Source organism: Podarcis raffonei, chromosome 3 (genome assembly GCF_027172205.1).
Source record: "Podarcis raffonei isolate rPodRaf1 chromosome 3, rPodRaf1.pri, whole genome shotgun sequence".
NCBI classification, from domain to species: domain Eukaryota; kingdom Metazoa; phylum Chordata; class Lepidosauria; order Squamata; family Lacertidae; genus Podarcis; species Podarcis raffonei.
This window is the reverse complement of record NC_070604.1, coordinates 40,365,252-40,392,873: the sequence shown is the minus strand read 5'-3', so window position 1 is coordinate 40,392,873 and position 27,622 is coordinate 40,365,252. Positions and strand designations below refer to the sequence as shown.

The 27,622-nt window shown below is 38.9% G+C and overlaps 1 protein-coding gene and 1 long non-coding RNA gene across 3 annotated transcripts in view; one reads left to right on the top strand and one right to left on the bottom strand.

Annotated features, from left to right (window-relative positions):
• Positions 1-90: 90 nt before the first annotated feature.
• DDX43 (DEAD-box helicase 43) lies at positions 91-24,803 on the bottom strand. The gene is made up of 17 exons (XM_053381262.1): positions 24,365-24,803; positions 22,647-22,702; positions 20,584-20,716; positions 20,090-20,239; positions 18,904-18,985; positions 17,993-18,149; positions 17,786-17,904; positions 16,330-16,440; positions 15,009-15,150; positions 12,960-13,060; positions 11,946-12,033; positions 7,063-7,190; positions 4,615-4,724; positions 3,832-3,970; positions 3,255-3,342; positions 1,591-1,720; positions 91-886 (listed from the first exon to the last, which is right to left on the bottom strand). Exons 1-16 carry the CDS (start codon positions 24,675-24,677, stop codon positions 1,607-1,609), a joined length of 2,031 nt encoding a protein of 676 aa, XP_053237237.1. The 5' UTR covers positions 24,678-24,803; the 3' UTR covers positions 91-886; positions 1,591-1,606.
• Positions 24,804-24,908: 105 nt separating this feature from the next.
• LOC128410251 (uncharacterized) overlaps positions 24,909-27,622 on the top strand; it is a 41,107-nt gene continuing 38,393 nt past the window's right edge. Inside the window, exon 1 of one of the 2 annotated variants that reach the window (XR_008329434.1) lies at positions 24,909-25,097. This is a non-coding gene — a long non-coding RNA (uncharacterized LOC128410251). Of the gene's footprint in view, positions 25,131-27,622 lie in introns of both variants that reach the window. The other variant, XR_008329433.1, reaches the window with a different exon arrangement.

The window sequence follows — 27,622 nt, the reverse complement described above, 5'->3', positions numbered from 1 at the left end:
CAATCTCTGCTTCTAATTCTTGTTCATACTAGAAAATTATATTCAAGCGCAACAAAACTAGAAACTGAATAATCCTTCTCACACAGCACATGAAGGTGAAGTGCTTTAGTCATTGAAACAAATTATGATACAATGTTTGACTCACAATCTTATAGCAAGGCAGATTAATACCGTTTGGCAAATTCTGGAACATGCTATATTAAAATGATACATGTTTAAAAAGCCTTTATTTAGCAAGAATAAACATAACAACTATAGATCCATGAAAACACTAATCCTTTATTCTCTTAAAACTAGTCTTTTGTGCAAGTAAAGAGAAGATTCTGGAAGCCAAATGTTAATGCATAAAGTTCTCATAAAATTACAGTATTCTACCATTGCCATTTATAGACCCACTATTAATCTACAGGTGGGACTCGCTAGGCATGCAAATATGTCAATACACTACATCTTACCAATAAAAAAGATGCAGTACACAGAACCCACAGAATCGGGCTAATTTTAAATTTAAGATGGAGAGGGGAAGATCTGTTTGCTTCATTGTTACTTTTCCTTGTAAATAAGAACTTTTATCAACATTATTCTATGAAGTGCAGTTCTTCCATCTAACAAAACTACTATAAGCTACAAAACAAGAATGAACTTAAGTATTAAGTTATTACTCTCAACCAAAATGTATCAAAACTGAAACTTAACAAAATAATCCACCAGCTTTACTACAGCACTGCATTAGAATACATTACAGTGAACAGATAGAATTTGAAAATAATTACAAGTCAGCATAATTTCCAGTATTTCTGAACTCCATTGATCAAGATGTTGGTACTCATAAGCAGACAAAAACTTCAGTGTTGACAATTACTGCTTTATGTACAAGGTTTCCTCCCTGAAGATGAGAAGATGTAATCAATGTACCATAAGCCAATAAAACCCCATTAGATCTTAGATTAAGGCCATTATTCTCAAACTACTTCAAATAAGTTCTATTATTATTAGTATCCATAGAGCTGCATGATTTAAAATCCCTAGGCACTAGCCAGACCCAGACTAGACCAACCAACTTCAGTATGATTACTGTTATGTATACAGTGGTGCCCCGCAAGGCGAATGCCTCGCAAGACAAAAAACTCGCTAGACGAAAGGGTTTTCCGTTTTTTGAGTCGTTCCGCAAGACGAATTTCCCTATGGGCTTGCTTCGCAAGACGAAACGTCTTGCGAGTTTGTTTCCTTTTTCTTAAAGCCGCTAAGCCGTTAATAGCCGCTAAGCCGCTAATAGCCGTGCTTCGCAAGACGAAAAAACCGCAAGACGAAGAGACTCGCGGAACGGATTAATTTCGTCTTGCGAGGCACCACTGTATTTAGAGCAGGCTTTGCTCAGAAGACTGCTATATATCTCATGACAGCTATATAAAAAAGTATTGTTTCAATTTTCTAATAAGCATATTTTTCAAATCTGGAAATGCACATTCCTGTAAATGGTGCAATTTCAAGACAACCAGATTTTAAAAAGTTATGTTTTAAGTGTGCATAAAGCTTGAGCAATACTACATTCTACTTAAAATTATTGCTAACATTTCAGTAGGCACTCACTGTGTTCAAGTATGGATTAAAAACCTCTTCGAGATCTCCCACGAGACCTCCCTGTATCTTTCTCCATTTCTTTTTTCAACTGAAACTGCTTGTATCTTTCAGCCATTGAAATAAGTTCTTCGGGAATTACCTGATAATTAGAAAATCATGGCAACAATACTTTCATACCGCTGACATCAATATTTATTGTTCCATGAATTAAATATTTTATCTAAGTACACTGAAAAAGGCTAATATTCCTTCTTTGTATCGTATCAAATTAGATTTCCCCCTTCTGTAAGTTTTTTGATAACTGTTAAATACACAGTACAATGGTACCTTGGTTTAAGAACAGTCTGGTTAAAGAATGATTCGGTTTACAAACTCCGCAAAATTGGAAATAGTGTCCTGATTTGAGAACTTTTTTAAAAAGGTAAAGGACCCCTGACAGTTCAGTCGCGAACGACTCTGAGGTTGTGGCGCTCATCTAGCTTTACTGGCTGAGGGAGCCAGCATTTGTCCACAGACAGTTTTTCTGGGTCATGTGGCCAGCATAACTGAGCCGCTTCTGGCGAAACCAGAGCAGCACACGGAAACGCCGTTTACCTTCCCACCGGAGTGGTACCTATTTATCTACTTGCACTTTATTGGCGTGCTTTCGAACTGCTAGGTTGGCAGGAGCCGGGACCGAACAACGGGAGCTCACCCCGTCGCGGAGATTCGAACCGCCTACCTTCCGATCGGCAAGCTCTAGGCTCAGTGGTTTAGACCACAGTGCCACCCGACCGACTTTACCTCGGTCTAAAAATGGAATCTGAATGGTGAAAGGGCACTGGCGGCAGGAGGCCTCATTAGGGAAAGCGCACCTCGGTATAATAATGGTTTTGGTTTAAAAATGGACTTCCAGAACAGATTAAGTTCGTAAACCAAGATCCCACTGTACTGGGATATTATTACAGCAAGATAGTTATAAGTGTAATGCTTAATAGGTCTTTTAGAGTAGCTTCCCGTTTAGTTTGCACTTCATTAAACTCTGGTATGTTGGCAGGTAATGTCTGTTTTTCATAAAGTCTACCCATCACTGCAAATTGCTTGGAATGCATCACATTTCCCCCATTCAAGCTCTTACTGATGAGAAAGGTACAAAGCACAAACTTTTGCTATGCAAAGTGCTTTAGAAAGTTAGTTTAAATTACCAGAGACCAAAGTGGTGGATGTCATCTTATAAGAGCCATTCCTTTCACATTCACAATACAAAGACATGCACCCAGACATTAAGTATGCATTAATTTTTTTTTATAAGATACAACCATTACCTCCAGAAATAAATATATTCAAATTCACAATCTGTATTATTAGAACTTAAACTACCATTATTTATTATCTCTTGATTCCAGCTGAAGTCAGTTGTTTTTCCATACCTGTTTTTTTATGTTTGAATGGTTTCCATAAACCAGCTTGTTAACAGTGACTTTTCTAGTGCTTTTTTTTTTTTGCATTGTAAACCACTTGAGGCTATATGCATGAAGACTTGGTACAAATCTTAAACAGCAAATAAATATTAAGAATAAAGTTTCAATACCTTAAAAACATGTTCTTATTAAAGAGCTTTTGAGACACACCTCAAGTCTGGGGGGAAAGTCAGGGAGAGGGCTAATTGCTAGTGTGGGTATGATAAACACTACCTGGTTTCCTCTTTCCAAAATGTCAATCAATTCAGATGCATTCCGCCAGTCATTCCTAGTCACAAGGGTTACAGCTTCCCCTGTGCGGCTAAAAAAAAAAAAAAAAAAAAGCAAGCACAAAACTGTCAAATCAGCCAACTCAAATAAAATCAGTTTGTGTTTTATTTTATTGAGTTGTGCTGAGGAATAATAGTCGAAATACCCTGTTGCAACTCCTAGGCTGAAGTACTAGTGAGCAGCTTAAACCTCATTTCTTCTTCTTCTTTGAAGTAGAATGTCAACTTGCATCTCAGCAAGATAGCTGGTTTCTAATTGTTTTTGGATGTCCCCAAATGAGAAACAACAACAACAACTTATTATTTATACCCCACCCATCTGGCTGGGTTTCCCCAGCCACTCTGGGAGGCTTCCAACAAAATATTAAAATACAATAGTTTGTTAAACATTAAAAGCTCCCCTAAACAGGGCTGCCTGTCTATGTAAAATGTGCTGGAGAAAACACTGGTGTTCCTCTAAGAAGTAACAATGGCGCATTCCAGAGTTCCAATTCACTATATATATAGAATATTCCACATACCCTGCACGTCCAGTACGGCCTACTCTATGAACATACTCTTCAATGTTGCGAGGGAAGTCAAAATTAAAGACATGAGTGATATCATGCACATCAAGTCCACGGGAGGCCAAGTCAGTTGCTATCAGTATGCGAACTCTGCCTAGAACAAGCACAGTGAGACATATATTGATACCTCACAAAAGGCATATTGGGATCTGACAAGAGTTTTTAACTAGGTAGAGAAATCAACAACTTTTTATTTTATATTTGAACTCACACTGCACATACATAAGGCTGGACATTTATTTTGGAAATGCCATTTTTTCCTCTTTGTATTAGTTTACAATATTATACAAAACAAAAACACAATATGTAAACATCCCAAGTTTCCCAAAGTTTAGTGCAATATTCACAACCTTATAGTAAATGCACCTTAATAATAAAGATAGCCTTGTTTTTCAAAAAAAATTTTTAAGATAGTCAGAAAGTCAGAAAACATTTCACTGGCTGTTTCTCTGCTATCCTTATAGAAGGATGGTTGGATTGCAGCAATGGTAAACCTTTTCAATGGCCACATTTGCATGTAGCAGTAAGTCACACAACAACTTGCCATAGTTTTATGCTGCTTTAGTGATGTATTTGTTGTAACCTGCCCTGAGACTTAATGTGTAAACACAGCCAGCAAGGCTTTAGGTTTTTTAAAAATAATAATTGCTGAGTGGTATTGCATCTTCTTCCGCATATATGTTATGACTGGTTGCTTAGTGTTATACTACAACTGATTATAATCAATTATAAGTTTACCTTTCTTGAAGTCGTCTAAAGCCTGTTCACGATCACATTGTTCTCTGTTGCCATGTAAGGACTGGACAGGAATTCCCTGAAGACCAAAATCACTTGATAGGTCATCGGCACTAAACAGAAAAGTTAAAAACTAAAAAAACACATAGGATTGCTTGGTTCATACATTTGGAGATACAGTTGCATGTACTTAAAATAAGTAGTCTACACCCTATGTCAGGTACTCTGTTCCTTCCACATGTTCAAGGAAACTCAGTTAATGTCCTATTGCTAAAGGATTCATGATCAGCGAGTAAACATTGTATGCATTTACCAGACTTCCTTATAGAAAAAAAGAGAAAGAAATCACCAGCGTAGAGATGTGGTTTCCCAAAAATGCACTTATGAGGTAGATGCAAATATTCTCATTTCACAGACAGGTAACTAATGCAGAGATGAAGGGTTGAAAAATCACTTAAGAACTCTATGGCTGAAGTGGAGTAGAATTCTGATTTCAGCAGCTAAAGAAAATGTTGTGTCTAAATTAAATCCACTGTAATAGAATATATGCAAAAATTATGGAATTCTTTCCGTTGCAAATGTTAAATTTCAGCAATAGCGTACGAAATATAACAGAATACCTAACACACCCTTTACATCTTATATCACTAGTTATCATGTTGTAAACAGTTTTCTTTGACTGATAGCACCATCCTATGTGTGTTTATTCCCAAGAATTGTACTGCTAGCCCCATTATGAAACATGAGTCAATCAAAAAGAGTTTGAAGAAAAAGTGTCCTATTGAGATTATATGCTGAAACTATTCTTTTTTATATTTGAAAATAGATGAGAACCAGCATTTCCTGACATTTCTTTGCTATCGGGAGAATTTGAATTCTCAGAAGTCAAGCTGCTCTATTTAGACTAGGTAAGGAATTACAGTACAGTACAAAGAAAAGTCATGGGTTGGATCCAGACTAACCCATGTTAAGAGTAGAACCCTTGAAATTAATGGAACTTTAGAAAGCACGTCAAAGTGCAAGTAGATAAATAGGTACTGCTCTGGCGGGAAGGTAAACGGCATTTCTGTGCGCTGCTCTGGTTCGCCAGAAGCGGCTTAGTCATGCTGGCCACATGACCCGGAAGCCACATGACCATGCTGGCCACATGACTCCCTCGGCCAATAAAGCGAGATGAGCGCCGCAACCCCAGAGTTATCCGCGACTGAACTTAATGGTCAGGGGTACCTTTACCTAAGGTTAGTCATAACTTAGTCATACTTGAAATCTGGATCCAACCAAGAAGCGTGAAGCAATATAAGAGAAGTAAATTATTGAGGAGGTGGAGCAACTTGTATATTAGGGAAGACTAAATTTGGAGCTTTGGTTTAGAATAAAGGCGATTAAAGGAGGACATGATTGAGGTGTATAAAATGATGTATGGTGTAGAAGAAATGGCTATAGTTTCTTCTCCCTTTTCATATATTACAAGACCCCAGGCCATCCAATGAAACTGAACAGTGGGAGATTTGGGGGACAAAAAGTAGTACTTCTTCTCACATTGCATCTGGAATTTGCTACCAGAAGTGACTGGACAAATTCATGTCACTTCAAGCACATCTTAGGGGCCAAGACCTTTTGCAAGAAACCCATACTTTTTAGCTGTTTTGACGTGCTGCACTTAGCTTTGAAAACATTTGGCTCTACTTCTGGTTTTCTGGTCTGGGAGAGGAGACTATTTGTTTATCCAACCACTTTTTTGACATAGAGCGCACTGTTAAGTGGCATATAGCAGAGTCATATAAACGATATGACATTTTACATAACTTCTCTTATGGGTAACTCTTGCACATCCTGGTAAACAAAAGTAACATACACTTTGGTTAAATGCTGCTAAGTGCAGCACCGTATCTTGATCATATAAGTGGGGGGAAAGCGAGGAGCTTGGGATTACCCTGCTTATTGATTCAAGAAACTGAGACAGTCTGTGGGTTCTTCCTCCCCCAGACATGGCTTAAGATGGAACCAGCCTCCAAGAGGTCAAACAATGCCCTGCTGCTACTTCTTGAAAAGGGAATTAATTAGAGCACATCACCAAATATTAAGAGCTGAAAATAAATGTAGCTTAAATTTTGTATCTAAAATTCTAAAGAATCTAAGTTTAAAACCACATTTTGGCTGAAGAAAGGCCATAACTGACTGGAAGAGCACATGCTTTTTATGCAAACGCCCAAACTTTAATCCCTAGTATTTCCGTTTCAACAGACAGACAAAAGGTGATGGGAGAAGACCTTTACTGTAGGCCCTAGAGCTCAACTAACATAATACAGTAAGGTAATATTGGGCTAGCCGCTAGATAGACCAATGGCCTGACTCAATAATAAGGCACCTGTAAATCATATTTAATGGTTAATAGTGAATGACAAATGTAGGCAGTAAGCCAAATATTCATGTTAGATTTCTTCTACATACGTAAGCTTCTTTCCCACAAAAATGATGACTTTATCTTCGGACTTCATAGTGTCAATGAAGTAACGTGTAAAAGCTCTTTTTTCTTCTTCTGGAATAATAACAATTTTCTGTTCCACTGTATTTACTGCCTAGAAAACCAAATTTAATCAAAGGAAACCTGAATGTAATTTGAACCTTGTCAAAGTATCAATTAAGAATTGTACATACTTTGTTATAGCTAGGGATACTGAAAGAGTTTGAGATGGAAATGCACAGTTGGAAGGGACCCTGTAGGTCATGTAGTCCAACCCCTTGCAATGCAGGAATCTCAACATAGAATCAAAGAATTTTCTTTTTTTTTTATAATATTTTTTATTAAACAATTTTTATGTTAACACAAACAAAACATACAAAAACCAACAACAAACAATAACAAAACAAAAAACAAGTACCATTTCATATCCTAATTTCTTAAACCTTACTTCCTCGACTTCCTCTTGCTTCCCGTTTCTGTATTCCAAATTCTTACAATTATTCAGCGAATCTTCCCTTATTTTACTATAAATTTATGTTAATCATCCTTATTCTCTTTGTCTTAACCAATACTAATAGTAACCATTTATTTTAATCCAACATCATTTTAACTGTCATTAATTTTGTAGTATTTCTTTAAGTAGTCCTTGAACTTTTTCCATTCTTCTTCCGCCGCTTCTCTTCCCTGGTTTCGGATTCTGCTCGTCATTTCTGCCAAGCCCATGTAGTCCATCACCTTCATCTGCCATTCTTCCAGTGTGGGTAGATCCTGTGTCTTCCAGTACTTTGCAATAAGTATTCTAGCTGCTGTTGTAGCATACATAAAAAAAGTTGTATCTGTCTTTAACACCCCCTGGCCGACAATACCCAAGAGAAAGGCCTCTGGTTTCTTGGGGAAAGTATATTTAAATACCTTTTTCAGTTCATTATAAATCATTTCCCAGAATGCCTTAATCTTCGGGCATGTCCACCAGAGGTGAAAAAATGTACCTTCCTTTTCTTTACATTTCCAACATTTATTGTCAGGCACATGGTAGATCTTTGCAAGCTTGACTGGGGTTATGTACCACCTATAAATCATTTTCATTACATTTTCTCTTAAGGCATTACACGCCGTAAACTTCAACCCGGTGGTCCACAACTTTTCCCAATCAGCAAACATGATGTTATGACCAATGTCCTGAGCCCATTTAATCATACTTGATTTTACCATTTCATCTTGTGTATTCCATTTCAGCAGCAGATCATACATTTTTGACAAATTCTTAGTACTGGATTCTAACAGTTCAGTCTCTAATTTTGATTTTTCCACCTGGAAGCCTATTTTACTGTCTAATTTAAACACTTCGTTTATTTGATGATAATGTAACCAATCTCTCACCTTCCCTTTTAGTTTTTCAAAACTCTGCAATCTCAATTTGTCCCCTTCCTTTTCCAAGATTTCCCAATATCTTGGCCATTTCGACTCCATATTTAGCTTTTTAACTGCCTTAGCTTCCATTGGTGATAGCCATCTTGGAGTCTTATTTTCCAGCAAGTCCTTATATCTGACCCAGACATTTAGTAGTGCTTTTCTGACAATATGATTTTTGAAACTTTTATGCGCTTTAACCTTGTCATACCACAAATATGCATGCCACCCAAAAATATTGTTAAATCCTTCCAAATCCAAAATGTCTGTGTTTTCAAGAAGCAGCCATTCTTTTAGCCAGCAGAAAGCTGCCGCTTCATAGTACAATTTAAAGTCTGGCAGGGCAAACCCCCCTCTTTCCTCAAAGAATTTTCACGTTGGAAGACTATTCAGGTACTATGCATGTAGACTTTGAACGTGAGCTTTGACTAGAACTGGCTGTTGTGGCATGTTTATTTGAAAATAAATCCCACCTAAATCATTGGGTGCTGCTATACAGTTCTTAACACCCACAACTAAGAATCAAGTAATTCACTTTTAAAAAATCAGAGCACTACTTTAGATTTCAAACCACAAACCAGAGAATCCAGATCCAATGCCTTCTGTGGGTCTGATTAGTCTCCGATTCAAATACTCTCCCTTTAAATGACTGGGCGAGAGTTAGGCACACAACCCTCTTGCTAAGGCTGTTTTTTCCCCTAGGAAGAATCCTGAATTCCATGGTGAAGCCTTGGAGAGATGTTGGACTTCCCAAGGTAAAGTAGCATCTCTACAAAGCTGCATGAGTCACACAGAGCAGGGAACCCTGAAGCATTTTGTGTAACCTCAGTGATCCAGATATAGAAAAAACACTATGAGGGTGGAGGAAGCACTTCACTGTGACTAACAGGTCTGGCTTGTAATCAGGAGCAATGATTCTACCAGAGCTCTCCAATTCCAGTGTTTTGTGGAAGGCAGATCAGTTAATTTTGCAGGGGTCATGGTAAATTAGCCATCTTATTTGGAATTATGCACATTGCATTTTGGGTATAAATGGATATGCCTAAAACCCAACATGCACAATCCCAAATAACATGGATGATTTGACCATGACTCCTGCCTCAAAACTGAGAAATTGACCAGTTTCAGCTCACAAGCATTGTTCACACTTTGTTGAAATGTTGTATCCATACATAGATGTCTGAAGGTCTCAAAGTCTTACCCAGGTCTACCCAATGGGCAGGAATGGACAATACTGCTCTTATTCTGTGCACGAGAAAGAGGAAGCTTAAATAATCTCTCTTCAGGAGAGAACAGAGATGGGGCCACAGAGCCTTTCAGCTCACCGGAACTTTTGGCTCCTCCTCTCCTTGAAATCTTTCCATTCCAACTGCTTATTAAAAGAATTATGAAGGTTTTAACAATGTATTTGGATGGCATGCATATTTGTGGTATGACAAGGTTAAAGTGCATAAAGTATTTAAAAACCATATTGTCAGGAAAGCATTGTTTAATGTTTGGATAAGATATAAGGATTTATTGGAAAATAAAACCCCAAGGTGGCTGTCACCAATGGAAGCAAAAGCACAGAAAAAGCTCAATATGGATGCCAAATGGCCGAAATATTGGGAAATTTTGGAACAAGAGGGAGATAGACTGAAACTGCAGAGTTTTGAGAAACTAAAAAACAAAGTGCGAGATTGGCTTCATTATCAGATAATGGAGGCATATAATTTGGACAAGAAAATTGGCTTCCAGGTGGAAAAATCAAAATTAGAAACAGAACTGTTAGAACCCAAAACTAAGATTTTGTCAAAGATGTATAACTTGCTGTTGAAATGGAATACTCAGGATGAAACGGTGAAATCTGCTATGATTAAATGGGCACAAGATGTTGGACATAACATTATGTTTGCTGACTGGGAACAGTTATGGACCACAGGTATGAAGTTTACGGCATGCAATGCCTTAAGAGAGAATATTATGAAGATGATATACAGGTGGTACATGACCCCAGTCAAGCTTGCAAAAATATATCATTTGCCCGATAATAAATGTTGGAAATGTAAAGAAACTGAAGGTACATTCTTTCACCTTCGGTGGACGTGCCCAAGGATTAAGGCTTTCTGGGAAATGATCTATAATGAAATGAAAAAGGTATTTAAATATACCTTTCTGAAGAAACCAGAGGCCTTCCTTCTGGGCATTGTCGGCCAATTGGTGCCAAAAAAGGACAGAACTTTTTTTATGTACGCTACAACAGCAGCAAGAATACTCATGGCAAAGTATTGGAAGACACAAGATCTACCAACTTTGGAAGAATGGCAGACGAAGGTGATGGACTATATGGGATTGGCAGAAATGACTGGCAGAATCCGAGACCAGGGAGAAGAGTCGGTGGAAGAAGATTGGAAGAAATTCAAAGACTATCTACAGAAATATTGTAAAATTAATGAATGTTAGAATGATGTTGGATAGAAATTAAGTGGTTTCCAGCTGTAATGCTTTAAGAGAATATGAAAAAAGGGTTATAAATAGGTAAAAATCTAATGGTAAGGATTTGCTGAACCAACAATTTGAAGTGGAATACAAAAAAGGGAGGTATGAGGAGGTCCGGGAAACAAGCTAAAGGAAAATAAGCAATGGAAAATCTGTGTGTTTTTAACTATTTTTATTTTGTATTTTTGTTATTTTTTTCATTTTTATTGTAATACTTTAAAAAATCTTAATATCTTATAAAAAAAGAAAAAAAGAATTATGAACTAAAACAGTGTTTTTCCTCTTTCCTCCCATCCCCTTTTCCATCATGTTTTTAGACTGCAAAGAATAAGGGCTGGGACATTTGCAAGCCATTCTGGCAGTCTTTTAGGCTGAAGAATGTGATAAAATTGTTTTAAAGAAAAAAATGTTGCAATCTGTAACTTCTTGCATTATTAAGATTTCCATTTTATAATTTTCATTTTAGCCTGGGATATTATTAGATTTTGAGTTGCTATATCTTTTATAAATACAGCCTAGTTCACACACAAGACTAGACATTGTCCAGTTTATACTGTCTCATTAAAAACAACACAGGAGTATGCAAAATTAATGAATGTTAGAATGATGTTGGATTGAAGTTAAGTGGTTTTTAGCAGTAATGTCATAAAGGAATATGTAAAAATGGATTGTTAACAGGTGATAATTTAAAGCTATAATATATTAAGATTAAAGATCAGGATAAAAACAAAGAGGGAAAGGATTTGCTGAACCAATAAATTGAACTGGAATACAAAAAAGGGAGGTGTGAGGAGGTCTGGGAAACAAGCAAATGAAAGATAAGATACGGAAAGATTGAATTGTTTTTAACTGTTTTTATTTTGTATTTTTTCTTTTTCTTTTTTCTTTTTGTAATACTTTGAAAACTTTAATAAATATCTTTTTTAAAAACAACAACAACAACAACACAGGAGTAATAAGCCCAAAACAGAAAACAACTCACCGCTAGATCAAGAGTACCAACATACACAATCATAGGATCTTTCAAATATGATTTTGCAAGACGACGGACACCATCTGGCCATGTAGCACTGGTAGGAATGAAAAGGAAAGTCATTTTGTATTTCAACCCTATTACTGTCCTGCATTCTCATGTTTCCATCCTAAATACAAACAAGGCAGTTGCAAATAGTTTGCTACTATGAACAACAACAAAATAAATAAAGAATTCAGTTGCCCAAGAATAAAGTTTCTCTATAGAAAGGTGTTGATTTAATTCCAGAATGGGGAACCTTTTTGCTTTCATGGGCTAGATCCTTATCAGAACTGGCCTTGTGGGGCAAATTTGACAGGTGGGTTGGGCCACTCAACTGTCAATCACATTATACCTTTATGATTCCACACAACTGACAGGTGAATGATCCTGTCCACCCATCAAAATCCCTTGCATGCGAGACTGATGGGGGCTTGACAACTGCTATACAGTATAAGTGGTGTTGCTAGTCCTACACTTGGCCCTTTGGAAAGTGCTGAGCACAGACAGGGCTGGCAAAGTGCTTCTTTCCTCCTAGGGCAGAGGAGAGTGTCCAGATGGAGAAAGAACCCTGTGTTTTATAGGCTCCCCTTAGTTGTGGGTGCCTGAATTCTACCAGTCCGCTGGATTGATGAAAGTTTCCATGTGGTGTAATGGTTAGAGTGCTGGAAGATGACATGGGTTTGAATCCCCACTCAGTCATGAAGCTTACTGGGTGACCTTGCAGTCACACACTCGCCACCTATCCTACCTCACAGGCTTGCTGCGAGGATTATATGTGGAGGAGAAACATGTACACAACCTTGAGCTACATGGAGGAAAAGGTGGTATGCAAATGTAATAAAACAATATTTCACACTTACCTTTCTCCCCAAGGTCATTATAATAAATTGCATAAAACAACTTTGGGATGTAGCATCCAGATATTTTCCATTAAAACACATCTTCAGATGAAGCCATGAACCACTAAAGAGGCACACATACCTGGTCATAACCGTTTGCCTATCAGGGCGTATGTCTAATAAAATCTTCATTATTTGAGGCTCAAAACCCATATCTAGCATTCTATCAGCTTCATCCAACACCTGTGAAACACAATAGTTATAAACTGTTGGCTTTCTGAAACTCCATGCCAAAACCACTAAATTTCTAAACTATTATCTGCAGAGCATGTACAAGTTTATTTTACATGTATACTCTCATCGCTATGTCCTTTGGATTTCCCAACACAATACATAGAGAAAATATGTATCCCTAACGAAGTTTCCAGTTGCACTGTGAATAATGCAGAATTAGACATAGTAACGCTATATATGAACTAAAAGAAGTGCTTCGGAGACATACAGTGGTGCCTCGCAAGAAGAAATTAATCCGTTCCGCGAGTCTCTTCGTCTTGCGGTTTTTTCGTCTTGCGAAGCACGGCTATTAGCGGCTATTAACGGCTTAGTGGCTATTAACAGCTTAGCGGCTTAAAGAAAAAGGAAACAAACTCGCAAGAACTCGCAAGATGTTTCGTCTTGCGAAGCAAGCCCATAGGGAAATTCGTCTTGCGGAACGACTCAAAAAACGGAAAACCCTTTCATCTAGTGAGTTTTTCGTCTTGCGAGGCATTCGTCTTGCGGGGCACCACTGTACTTGTTTTAGAAGATAATGTTGCATGCTTACCATGTAACCAAGGCTGTGAGCCAAAACTGTGCCCTTGGGCACCCATTTACACAACCGTTTTCCAACTTCCTCTCCCCTCTCACCCCCCCATATATGCAATAACTTTCTGCTCATGCACAAATGGATGGTTGTGGTAGATCCTGTTGAAGGACACCTAAAGGAACAATTATGTGATTACTTAATAAAGCTTGATGTTCAAAGACATCTTCCAATTGAAAATCACCTGATCTGAAAAACATATTCATTTGTATTAAATAAAAGGACCTTTATACCATCTGTTCATATTGTGACTAAAATATTACCAGACATTCTGAATTTTTCTTTAGCATTACTACTAGCCCTGTCCTTCTATTTTTTTTAACACCCCTCTTCATTATATCCATAGCAAAAGGTAAAGGGGAGAGGACCCCTGGACAGTTACCGTATTTTTCGCTCTATAAGACGCACCAGACCACAAGACGCACCTAGTTTTTGGAGGAGGAAAACAAGAAAAAAAATATTCTGAATCTCAGAAGCCAGAACAGCAAGAGAGATCGCTGCGCAGTGAAAGCAGCAATCCCTCTTGCTGTTCTGGCTTCTGGGATAGCTGCGCAGCCTACATTCGCTCCGTAAGACGCACACACATTTCCCCTTACTTTTTAGGAGGGAAAAAGTGAGTCTTATAGAGCAAAAAATACGGTAAGTCCAGTCAAAGGCGACTATGGGGTTGTGGCGCTCATCTTGCTTTTCACACCGATGGAGCTGGCGTTTCTCTGCAGACAGCTTTCCAGGTCAAGTGGCCAACATGACTAAACTGCTTCTGGCACAACGGAACATCATAATGAGTGCCAGAGTGCATGGAAACACTGCTTACCTTCCCTCTGCAACTGTACCTATTTTTCTACTTGCACTGCTATGCTTTCAAACTGCTAGGTTGGCAGAAGCTGAGATAGAGCAATGGGAGCTCACCCTGTCACGCAGATTTGAATCACCGACCTTCCGATCGGGAAGCACAAGAGGCTCAGTGGTTTAGACCACAGCACTACCTGCGTCCCTAGTGGAATGGTCTCCCTCATGAGGTTGTGAACTCTCATTCCTTGGTTTTCAAGCAAAAGTTGGATGGCCATCTCCCATGGGTGCTTTAGTTGAAACTCCTGCATTGCAGGAGATTGGACTAGATGACCCTTGGAGTCCCTCTTTCAACTCTACAATTCTATGATCTTGGCCACTTGCCATGCAATGTTAACTGTTGGAGGTATGATGACAGTGATTAGCAGGAACAGAATGGAGTATTCTGGAAGAAAACATGAAAGTTCCCTATTGCAATATTTTCTTGCAGGTTATACTTGCACATTACTCCCAATTTAATATAACATTTTGACTACTTGCCAGGTATGTAATGCTCCTCAGATTTATGAAGTTGTTCATTTGGAGGTCATTCAATCTACCTGGCGTAGCTATAACAATGTCCACACCTTTGGTAACCACGCTGATCTGCCCTTTCCGGTCTCCGCCACCATATATGCAAATGCTAGAGAGAATTTATCCAATATTTAGCTGTTTTAAATTAAAACTATATGGTCATGCTACTGTCCATTTAAAATGTTTACATTGAACACGGGTTACATTAAATACCCTGCATGATTTATATTTTCATGTAAATTTGGCTGCAGTCCAAATCCGCTTTGTGCTGGACTGCAGAGTTGGCTTAGGCAGAGGAACACCCTGTGCAGTCTGATGCCATCATTCTGCTGGTGCAGAGTTCCCTGATGTGCCTGCTGAATGTGAGGCTGGACAAAGTACTGCCAGGGAGATTCTCATCTGCCAAGTTTGTACAACAGAAGAAGAGTGTTCCAGGGGAGGGGCTGGTCTTCTGGATCCCAACCTAGTCCCCTGTGCTCTCATTTCACAACACTGAGCCTCACTACTGCACCAGGTCCAGGCTGGCACAGTGATTTGCCTGCCCTCCCACTTTCCACCTCAACTACGGAGAGGAACAGGACTGGAGATGCAGCAGTGGCTCCACTGCAGCATTATTTCTTGCCATGGCCTGGCCAGGGTTTTGACTGTCTCACCAGCAGGTTGTGGGGTAGGGCAGGAAGGGCAGAGTTGCCTGTCTGTCTTTCTGATGCTGAGCGTCACTTCTGCTTACTGAGAGGGAAAGGTGCAGGGAACCCAGTGCAGATGGGTGAAGCAGCAGGAGTACTGGATTGGCTCCACTGCTGCACATGCACCAGGCCTTTTGACCCTCTTGGTAAGTGGCAGCTGTCCTCTTGATTACTGTGGGATTGTCCTGTTTTAGTAGCAGGAATAGAATTTGAACAACTCTTTAGAAATGCTGAGAAAGTTGTTTAAATATATGTTGTTATTGAACTAGAATGTTGATGTTTCTCCTAAACATCTGGAGGGACTTAGGAATGCTTATTTTAGTCAGATGTAGGAATGAAAAGTTTTAAACATGATCATAAGAAAGCTAGAAGGTGGCAGTTGAAGACTGTAAAATTTCTATAAGGAAATTATAATCTGTACTGCAGTCCATACAGTATTTGGCATACTATCGGGAAATTGTAGATGTTAAATACTAATAAATCCATCAAAAGACTATAAACATAAAAATACTACTTGAAGTGTTTCACAGTGGCGTCTTTCAGAGATATTGTGACATATTGCAGTACCACTGCCAAAGTAATGAAGATGATGTAAATATTACCTTTTAATTCCTTTATAGGAATATTTTGAGCACTCTGCCTCAACTTGAAGAGCCAGTTCTCGAGTGGGAGTGAGAACCAACATACCTGGTCCACCACGTTTTTCTCTAGGTCTGTAAGAAAATCCAACCTTGTTTAGATAGCAGTTATACATAAAAAATACAAAAGGCAATATTTTAAGAAGAGAACAGAGGAAAACCTAGCAGACAGGCTAACTATGCTGTTTGGCTTGCATCCAAGTATCATTTAACTTTGGTTAGAATGAATTAAGGCCACATTTCAAAGTATAATTACCTGGAAGTAAGTTCAAAAGCACACATCACTTACAAAAGCACTTTATGGCATTAGCAGCCTACATACTATGGCAATGCAAACCAAGTAACTTGGTTTCATGGGAGTAGGAAGAATGGATGTTTGTGCATCATGATGCCCAGATGCTTGGGAAAGAATAAAGAGAAAAGGCAGGGCTGCTGGGTTAAGCTGTAACTTAAAAGGCAAAGGGACCCCTGACCATTAGGTCCAGTTGTAACCAACTCTGGGGTTGCGGCGCTCATCTCGCTTTATTGACCAAGGGAGCTGGCGTACAGCTTCCGGGTCATGTGGCCAGCATGACTAAGCCGCTTCTGGCGAACCAGAGCAGCACACAGAAACACCATTTACCTTCCCGCTGGAGTGGTACCTATTTATCTACTTGCACTTTGACGTGCTTTCGAACTGCTAGATTGGCAGGAGCTGGGACCGAGCAACGGGAGCTCACCCCGTCACGGGGATTCGAATCCTCGACCTTCTGATTGGCAAGTCCTAGGCTCTGTGGTTTAACCCACAGCGCCACCCGCGTCCCTTAAGCTGTAACTTAGGGAGGTATGAAATAACCTAGACTGGTTAGCACCTGCTAACTTGGCATCCCTGAGCAAGAGAAATGTACACATCACTGGGACTCCATAGCCATAGCATCATGGTGGCTATCATGTAAATATAGATAGTAATTCATAGCTGGGATTATGAGGTTGGAGAGTTTGCTTTTTAAATCCCATCTGAAATGTTACATCTCTAAAGGAAATCACAGAGCTGCAGTCTGCCTCCCAATGTTGACAGAAGCCTTCCTTGAGAATTAAGAGGTAAAGCAGGGGTGGGATGTCTTCCTGTGTAGAGCACAACAATGTTTATATTGTTTATGATAGCATTGATTTTAAAAAATAACAACCTTAACTGTTGCAAACTCTATAACCATTAAAAAGAATACATTGCTGAATCTCTTTCCAGTTTATGGACTACTGTATGTATGCAAGAGAAAAGAATGGCAACTGACAGTACAACAGGGCTGGATGACAAAAAGCATGACAGTAGTTTCACACACAGCTCTTGTGACCAAGATTGTGTTAAATCTTATTAACTTGATTAACAAAAACAACCCACCAGGCACAGAATAAATCAAATCTTATTCCAGTTACTTCTTACATTGGCTGCAAATCCAAGTGAATGAACCCAGGCATTAGATAAGCCAAAGTCTTTCCAGTACCAGTCTGCGCTATTCCAATGAGATCAAATCCTTGAAGTATTATTGGCCAAGCCTGTGACTAAAATAAACAGTATATTATTACATAGGGCCTACTATTTAAACAGCACAGTTTCTACACTATTCAGAAATAAAGAAAACTAAAATACCTGAATTGGAGTAGGCTTCTGAAAGCCAACTTTCTTTATATTTGCCATAATGTCAGGATAATGCATAAAAGCATCTTCAAAAATACAAATAGGATTGGGAATGTGACGCTTTTCATTATCTTTCAGGTCATCACATGTGATATTATTATTTTCTTTTCTTTAAAAGACAACATAAAGAGATAATATTATACTGATAGCAGACAAAATGGTTTATTTCTCAATTCCAGACAAAGTACTAAATATCTAGAGCAAAAAATCATGTAGTTTCCACTTTGTTATCATTTCCATAATTAGCTTATGCCAACAACTAGATAAAAGTTGCTTAACATTATTATGCACTAAACATAATCAAAGCCAGTGGTAGAGGCTGCTATTAAAAACAAAACGTGACCTTTGCCAACAGAAGCTATGATGACAACTAAGTCCCACTGCATGCAAGGAATTTTATGATTTAGTGCAAATCATAAACATGATTAAAGAATAATTAAGGTTCTTTCAAACTACTACATAATAGAAAGCCATGGTTTGTAGTGAATGTGCACTTGTCCAAGAGCTGCAATCCACCCAGGCTCTCTGATTATAGATGCATTTTCAAATGTATATGTTTCATTCACGTAAGATGTTTTAAAGTGCATACCTCTGGAAATGTTCCATGGCTGATGGCATCAGCTTTCAAACCTTACAAGCTATACAATGAGCTTATGCACTTCAATCCTACCCCCAAATAAAAATGGCACGTAAGACCTATCCTGTGTCAAATATACACACAGCCTAGTCTTATGGTGTGCATCTAAACTCAGTATTACCTACTACTTTGCAGACATTGCCTTCACCTTCTTAAAACTATAATCCATTTAAAAATCAACCCAACTTTCCAATAGGCCATACAACTTTCCAATTTAAATTTTTACCTCCACCTATCAGCTTCTTCTTGTGACATTGAAGCAACCTTTAGAGATTCTTTGTAAAAACATTTTTCAATTGGAGGCAAATCTAATAAAATTAAAGGGAAAATGGGTTATTTTAAAAAGTAACTTCTCAAACTACTAAGAATAGAAAAGAACACCATCTTCATTAAAAACAACAACCCTGAACTCTATTCCCATGCCAGCCTATTCCTCATTTTTACAGGTAGTTCTATTGAGCAGACACACAATTCAACATGGCTTGCAAAGAAATGCCGATAAGAAACTACACCAAATATATTTATCACCCAAAGAAGGGCTATCAATAAGCCCTTGAACACTTTTCGTTTACTAGAAACCACAGCATGAGTATGGAAATTCATTTTTCCATATTCACAAAGTTTCACTAGATTAAAAAAGAAAAGAAAAACACCCAACCACAAAAACAATTTTTGAGCTTTCTTTTTAAACTTTGTACCACAGTCAGTACTTATCTGTAAACTGAGATGTGGGCAATGGGCAGTCTTGTATATAAAGATACTACTTCTTCCCAGCTTTGTATTCAAGGATTAATTTTTAAATCTCTACAGGCACAGCAAGATATTTTGAATTCAGTACCCTGGTTTCACTGTTACTTCTGACTCACAGATTCCTCTGCAGTGATTCTTATAACATGAGAACAGTACATCTGTCCAGGGTCTGCCTGAGTGACCAATCACATTAGTGTGAATGACTGCTATGCCCTATAGTGCTGTAGACTTGTCCATGTATTATACACCTAACTCTGTGGGTAAGTATGCCTATGGACCCTGGCACCCATGTTTTGTAGTGGCATTAAATTAGTGCATTAAATTAGTGTGGTCAATATAGTATATTGTGTTAGCACAACCTTTTATATCTAATTGAAAGCCTTTTTTTATACCAAGGTGCTACCTCAGTGTGATATGACACTTAAAATACTGCACTAACACTATGGCCTTTACACCAGATCTTATCTGATTTTTGCGTTCAACCGTGACCACATACCAGGCAGTTTTTAATAAATATAACAAAATCAATAGATGATCAAATGTTCTCAGAATTTCTTAGAACTTTTTACATATCAAAGTAGATGATTTTCACAGCTCATAAAGCATTTTTATATTGGAGGATGACCACCTACAATTCCTTTAAAAAAATATGTTACACTAACCAGCCCACTTCATAGCTTCATATTTAGCTTTATTTTCTCGAAGGGAGGCCCAGTTAATGGATTGCTTTGGATTACTGTTTCCCGACTTCATAGCACCGGAATGACTTTCTTCATAACGAGTGGTTCCAAAATCTTGGTGTTTAAAGCAATCTGTTAAAACAAAGTTAGGTTCTGATTTGGTTAAACATTTTATATCAGATTATGCACCTTAGTTCTTGGGAATTCAGATTAAAAGTTTAATTATGAACCACAGACTGTTTCATTTCACTGCAATCTAAAGACCAACTATGTGAACCAATACCATGTTTTATTTTTGGATGCATCACAAGGGCAGCTTTATGAACTCCTCTGGATATTCCTACACTCCCTACTAGCTTTCAGTTTATAAATGTCTCTTCAACAGAGTGGCTAACACTAATCTGGGTTTTATACAAGCAGATCAGTCTGCAGAGAAAGCTTAAATATAAAACACATATCAAGTTTTAAATTCTTACCTTTAACATACCTTTCTCCTGCGTTGTTTTGGCTGCACCTCTCAATAAGATCATCAATCATCATTTTGGCTTTTGTTTGCTTATCATTACCACCAAATATCTTTATTTCAGCTTCATAATTGCCCTTTACAACCTAAATGTAAGGTTTTTTTACTTAGTAGAAGAATCAGATATTAGATTGCTGTAATATACTGCCCTAAAATTGTCTTTCTGGGCACTAAAAAAATATTTGATAAGTACAAGTAAGATTTCCTAAACCACTTGGGTATCTTTCAGTCAGAAGCAATATATCAGGTTGAAAGTTTTCCATTTCTAAATATGCCTTGCTTCATTACAATGAGAAAAAGTAACATAATAGATAGGAGTCTAGTACCTTAGTTTCAAAGTTACATTAACTTTTATCAGAAAATTAAAGCAGTCTTTTCATATTTCGTCCATACATTCTATCAAGGTGTGGGGACAGCAAGATTGTCATTACTGTCCCCACCCTTTGTGCACCAGCTGGCACTAACCTCTGTGCAGTCAGAAAAAAGTGAGAACACTCTGCGGCCAGTTTACATATAGTACTAAATTATAGTGTCATATGAATGAATACACACACCCTACCACATGACTGGGATGACTTTGGTGGCATTAAGTTTCAGTTTCTTCTCAGATCATCTTTGCTTGTGAACCAGAGATTGCAGTTTATAACCAAGTCTGGTTTAGTTTAACAACCAACCTACAGAAACTATCACTTCTTCTGAAGCTGCAATAACAATGAAAGATTAGGAGAAAGCAAAACTAAATGATGCCAAAGTCCAGTTCCGGCCACACAGGAAAGGAAGCAAGTTGGGGCTCACTCCAGCTTGTGCATATAGCACTAAACCACAGTTTAGTGTTATGTGTGAGCAATCTATATGTGGATAGGTAGTATGTGATTAGGAACCCTGGCACAACCAGAATTTGTAATTACAAACATGTGCACCCACCCACCCACACCTGGATTCATGAAGAATCCACTCACTTCTTCCACAGAAGACAGGGCCAGAAGATATGACCATGCTCTCATTGGAGTGTGCATAAGATATGAAAAAGGGTATATAAGCATAAAATATTTTATAACTCATATTCAGCCCTTTCTTTAAAATCCAAACAATATAAGGTGAGTGTGCTAACAATTTGTCATCTCCTAAAATATTTTCAAATACTCTAGTAAAAAATGTTGTGAGCTGCATCCAAGTTCTACTGAAACTAGATCCACTGAAATTTATCTAAGTTAGCTATGCCCATTAATTTCAGTGGGTCTACTCCAAACATGACTAATATAATTTTTGAACTGATATGAATAATGTATCCATCTACATTATGTTTGCTTTATTAATTTTTTCCTTACTAAATAATTTCAGTTGAAAAATCTTTAGCTGTAGGAAAAACGTCTAAGCTATTTATAGAGTATGTTAAATTAACAATTTTAATAATGTTTATTAATATATGTCTAACAAGCTGCCTGTGTAATTTGATTCAGAAGCAAGTCTCATTAAGTTTAGTGGGGCTTGCTCCCAGGGAAGCTGGTATAGAACTGTGGCCTAAATAAAAACAAAATAGATTTAGGACTCTGGTAAATTTTCCAGAAAATCTGCATCATTGGCCAATAGTCCCAGTAGTTTTCAACAGGACCTTTGTTCTTCATTGGAAGTCACTCCTTACCCATCTGCTGGCACAATCCATGTGTTTTTGATGATGCTTACCAAATGTTACACTAACATAATGTACAATCATAAATAGTACTGAGGTTTTACTTGTTTGGGGGAAATGCTTGGGGTTTAAAAACAGTATAGCAGCATCTCCCCCCCACCCTAAGTTCAGTTAAGCACCACTAAACTGACTCAAGTACATAAAGTACTACACACTAGACATTTTCTCCCCAATTCCTTTGTTAATTGCTTTGTGATCACAAATATACACATGACCCCACTCTTCGCAAAGAAAAGCAGTTATTTTGCAATGCAACAACCAGTCTTTTGAGTAAAGACTGTTTTTTTTAAACAAACACATTTTTTTTAAAAAAATTAGTGCCTCACCTGTATTTTACAACCTGATGATTCCTGGAGCTCTTTTATTTTACTTCCACTTCGACCTGTTGCAAAATTAAAATACATATGCAAAATTTGGCCACATTCTAATTTTAGCTAAATGTTTTCAAAAATAGAACAATGCATACTGCTACTGGCAAAATGCAAACATTATTTCTATCACAAGTAAAGGAACCAAGGGCAAGAGTCTGGAGGCATCTAAAGAGGGTGCAAATTTTTAAATAAAAACACTCAGAAGTGAAGCTGAGCAATTCTTAGGTTTTCCCCAGATGAACAATTCCTATCCCTATGTTAACTAATATTTTGTTGCAAAATGACCCAATGAACTTATGACATAAGAACACTAGTATAATAGTGATAACTTTCACATATTTCAGTGAACACGCTTTTCCCTATGTACAAAGCTAAACTAAACCATTTAAAGAACACCAAAGTTTGTAAACATGATCATATAGTATTAGAGATTTGGGTGCAACTCAATTACAGAAAGGGATTTTTGCATGGGGCTAAAACAGAAAGTCTTAAGAATCTGGAGGCCCCTTAAACTCTCTCTGTACCTTTGACCGCCTCCCTCTGTCAATCGTCTTTTGGGCTTTGATACATATGCATTTCCTAGGCTTACTGTTCCATGCCCACAATGAACAGAATTCTGCTGCTGTTTTTTCTTTTTATTGGCCACCCAATTCACGAAAAGGAAAATATTAGGGCTACACCATTTTGCACAGGGAATTGCAGGCTTGAGTTTCCTTTCCATTTCTCTATCTCCAGTGACAGTTCACTCAGATTTGACATCACTTATGTTGCAAAAGTGCTAATGACTATAAAGTCAGCTCTCTTTCTCTTTTAAAGAGAAACTAAGTACACCATAGTAAAGGTAAAAGACCCCTGACAGTTCTTTTCAACACTATAAAGTTGTTATTTCTGGGCATCCTTAGCAGTGCAATTCTGTTCATGTCTACTCAGACTCAAGATCCACAGAGTTCAATTACTTATTCCCAGGTATGTATGTATACATTTGCAGCCTTACAGTGCAAATCCAACAGTGGGTCTACTCAGAACTAAGTCCTACTGAATTTATGGGGCCTTTCTCCCAGGTAAGTGGGGTTAGGACTGTGGTCTTAATCACTTTTTAGCTAATAAATCTATCTTCCCTCCCTGGCCCTTTCCCCTGTCATAGCGCACAAACAACATATACCTCCACCTCTGCACTAGCAGAAAAACACTGTACAAATGTAGCATGCAAAAGGCATACACTCATGAATCCACAGGGTGCTCTATTGAGATGACCTTAAAAACAGCCCTGCAAGGTTAGAGAGTGCTATTTATTTTATGGGAGAGGAGCCTATTTGCTTACCCAGCCACTTTTTCTACATACAGTGTGCACTGTTAAGTGGCATATAACCGAGTCTCATAAACAATGTGGTATTATACAATTTACTATCCAGGAGACCGTCCAAATTCAACACAGTCTACTGCAATCAGCAAGGGAGTCAAGTCCAACACTGAACGACACGGGAGTCAGAAGCCACGCTTTGGGTTGTTCACAGCAATAACCTGCTTTGCCAGGGAGGCAAGGGCGCCCCCTCCCCGTTTGCGCTTTCGTGTGTGTGTGTATAAATAAAGTTTGGGGGAAGAGGGGACTTCTCTCCACCCGCCCCCCAAAAAGAGAGAACTCCAAGTTCCCCCTCACAGACAGCCACCGCTACCTATGAGGGTGCCCACGAGGGAGTTATCCAGGTGGAAGCACAGCGGCGGCGACCCGGCACGCTCCCTGCCCGCCCCTCGGAAGGGGCCTCGGGCCCGGTACTCCAAGGGCCCCGACTGCCACGGCTCGCGGGAAGGCGCCGGCCGCGAACCCCATTTCCTCCCGCCACCGCCTCTTTCCTCCTCGTCGTCTTTGCCCGCGGAGCCACGTTTCCCACTAGCCCTCGCCATCACCGGGCGCCACTCGGCCGGAGAGGGTTTGGCGGGAGCTTGGCAGGCCTCGTCCTCCTCACTTTCCGCCTCCCAGTCGGACATGGCGGGAGAGGGGAGCCAACAGGGACGGTACTGCCGTGAAAGGAAGGGATGGAGCCACCCGAGCAGCGGTTATCAACGCCGCCCTCGCGCCACCAAACCGCCGCCTCGCCCCGCCTCTCCGCGTGCCCCAATAAACCGCCGGATTCAGGCGGCCGCTGGGATTGGCTGGAGCACTTCTAAGTTCCTTGCGTGTGATTGGCGGCGCGGGCAGGCGCCCTCGTGGCTCGTGTGCGAAAGGGAGGGGCGTCGCTTAAGGCGGAGGCTTATTAATAGGTTGCAGAGCCCGGTTCCCTCCAAAATGTCGCTGGGAGGACAGTTCCCCTCAGCTTGCCAAATGGTCCAGGAGGAGGGGAATTGTTGGAGAAACCTCTTCTTAAGTGCCTCGAAGAGAGAGTGGTCCGGCTTTTTCGTCGCGCGCGAGTTTTGCGCACACTCTTTGTAAGCAATGCTGAGGTAATTTATTTCTCCACAGGGTAAATACTGTGGTGCTGCGTGGGTGCTGGTCAGAAATCCCGCCAACGGGATCATGTTGAGTGGAAAGTAAATCTCGAGTAGGTGTGCTTCATAAGTTTTAAGTATTACCTAATCCTGGTGTCAGGCTATTTTGCTCTGCAGGGAAGGCTAGCTACTTGCCCCACCCCACCCCAGCCCATTGCTAATTCCAATTTTCAAAAAGAGATGTCTTGGGGGGGGGGAATGAAAAACGTGAAACTGCTAAATTTATTTTAAATTTGCAAGGATAAGTAATGCAACAATCTTTATTTTTTCAAATGCAAAAGAAAATGCTTTAGCACACAAATGATTGTGAATAATCGTGTGAACTGTGATGTTAAAAGTTAAGTCTGGTAAAAGTTTCAATTTCAGGCACATCAACACCTCACATCTGCCACCAATTCCTTTAGCTCAAGTACTTGAAGATGTTCAGTTGGTGTAGTTGCCAAGCCCCCTTTGCAACACTGTTCAGCACATGCAAGTTTTTATAAGGTTGATCTTTAAGAAACCGCATTCACCATTTGCTACTGACACTGGCAGTGTGAGAAGATGAGTTTTTGTTGTACTATGAAGAGAAGTAATCCTTATGGCAGCATAGACTTTGGAAGTCTTCAAGTTATTCCTGTAAGTTCACAGCTCAGATCTTCAGCATCAATATCTTTGTGTCCATTTGTGCATCAATGGTTTTTCTAAATTATTGTAGGCCTTAAGTACATCTTCAGACTGTATATATATCATATGGGAAGCCAACTAGAGAATTAAATTGTCTCAGCTGTTGGGGCCTCTTCTTCAACAGATTGTATGGCCATGTTTAAGACAGCATAGTAGAAACCTACTTTGAATTTCTGCTTTTGATCTTGTGGTGTCTCTGGGCCTCATACTCCAGGTGGTCTTTCTTTATCCTTTTTCTAACTTGTTTTGTCTCAAAGTCTGGCAGTATTCCTAGCTCTTTTGCAATCTCACTGGCATTACACCTGCAGCCCACAGGGTAATTATTATTTTTTTAAAATAAATTTTTATTAATTTTCCAACATAAATTGAGACACATCACAACACACAATACATAAACAAACAAACATATAAACACGTATAACTTCATAACCTCTTTTTCTTGAGCCAAATTTCAACGACTTCCCCATGCCTCCCTTTTCTGCATCCCTATTTCAAACTTTTTCAGCAATCCCTGATCTCAGTTACTTATGATTCACTTTCTTTAATCGTTTTTCTCTTACCCAATCATTTACCGCTGCAAATCTATTTTACCCACAGGGTAATTATTGGTCATTTGCAACTGGCTTGTAGATGAATTTAAATTGGCTTACTTATTGTGTAGTAGCTTGCTTGTAATATTGACTTGAAAAAGGTTGTTGTATCATGTAACTTTCAAATTGCAACAGCAAGGGCCTTAGCTGCAATTCTAGAAGTATTGCCAGATAAACCTTTTAGGTTTGTGTCATCAAGGATCTCTCTCAAAGCGTTATACAGTGGTACCTTGGGTTACAAACGCTTCAGGTTACAGACTCCGCTAACCCAGAAATAGTACCTCGGGTTAAGAACTTTGCTTCAGGATGAGAACAGAAATTGTGCGGCGGTGGCAGCGAGAGGCCCCATTAGCTAAAGTGGTACCTCAGGTTAAGAACAGACCTCCAGAACAAATTAAGTTCCTAACCCGAGGTACCACTGTATATATTACCAAGATGATATTTCATTTGTTTCAAAGCATCAGCCCGACTCTCCCACCTTGTTTCCCTCAATGGCTTAGCAGTCATGCCCGAGTCTTATACACGGCCAGCTAGAATTTGCCAGCTCTGAGTTGATGCAGCGAAATAATTATAGACCTGTTGAACCAAACTGAAGAAAATAGTTGCTTCCAGACAACAGTGAGCAGTAATTTTAATCTTAACTTTTATATGTTTTAAGGTATGATTGTGATTTTTTTCTTTATTGTCTTTTTTTTGTTTGTTTACTGCTTTGAGGTTTTTTTAAAAAAATACAATCAAGCTGTGTATAAATTTTATGAAATCAATCCATCAGTCATTGACTACCAAGTTTAAAGAGTGCCTTGCAGGGAACAAAAAAGACATATGAGTTTGCCTAGGACTCTATTTTGTATGCTATTTTCTTTGCCTTTCATGTTACTCCCATTGTCACAACCTTGGCCATGCAGATTCTCAAATGGTAATCCCACTTGCTAAGCTGTCCAAGAAGAGTTTCTGTCATAAAGGGGCCTGTAGCCTCTTTAGTGGAAGAAATCCCAAGAAATGCTCTCTTATAACCTCAGGCTCAGACATGTCATCTGATGGTTTCATTACATCAACATAATGCACAATATTGCAATTTCTTCAGTATGACTGACATCAGTTGTGCAGTCCAGAATTATTGAGTAGTATTTGAATCTGTTTACATGTGCTAAAATTCTCTATAGCACCTGCTAGAAGCGGTATAAGTTCATT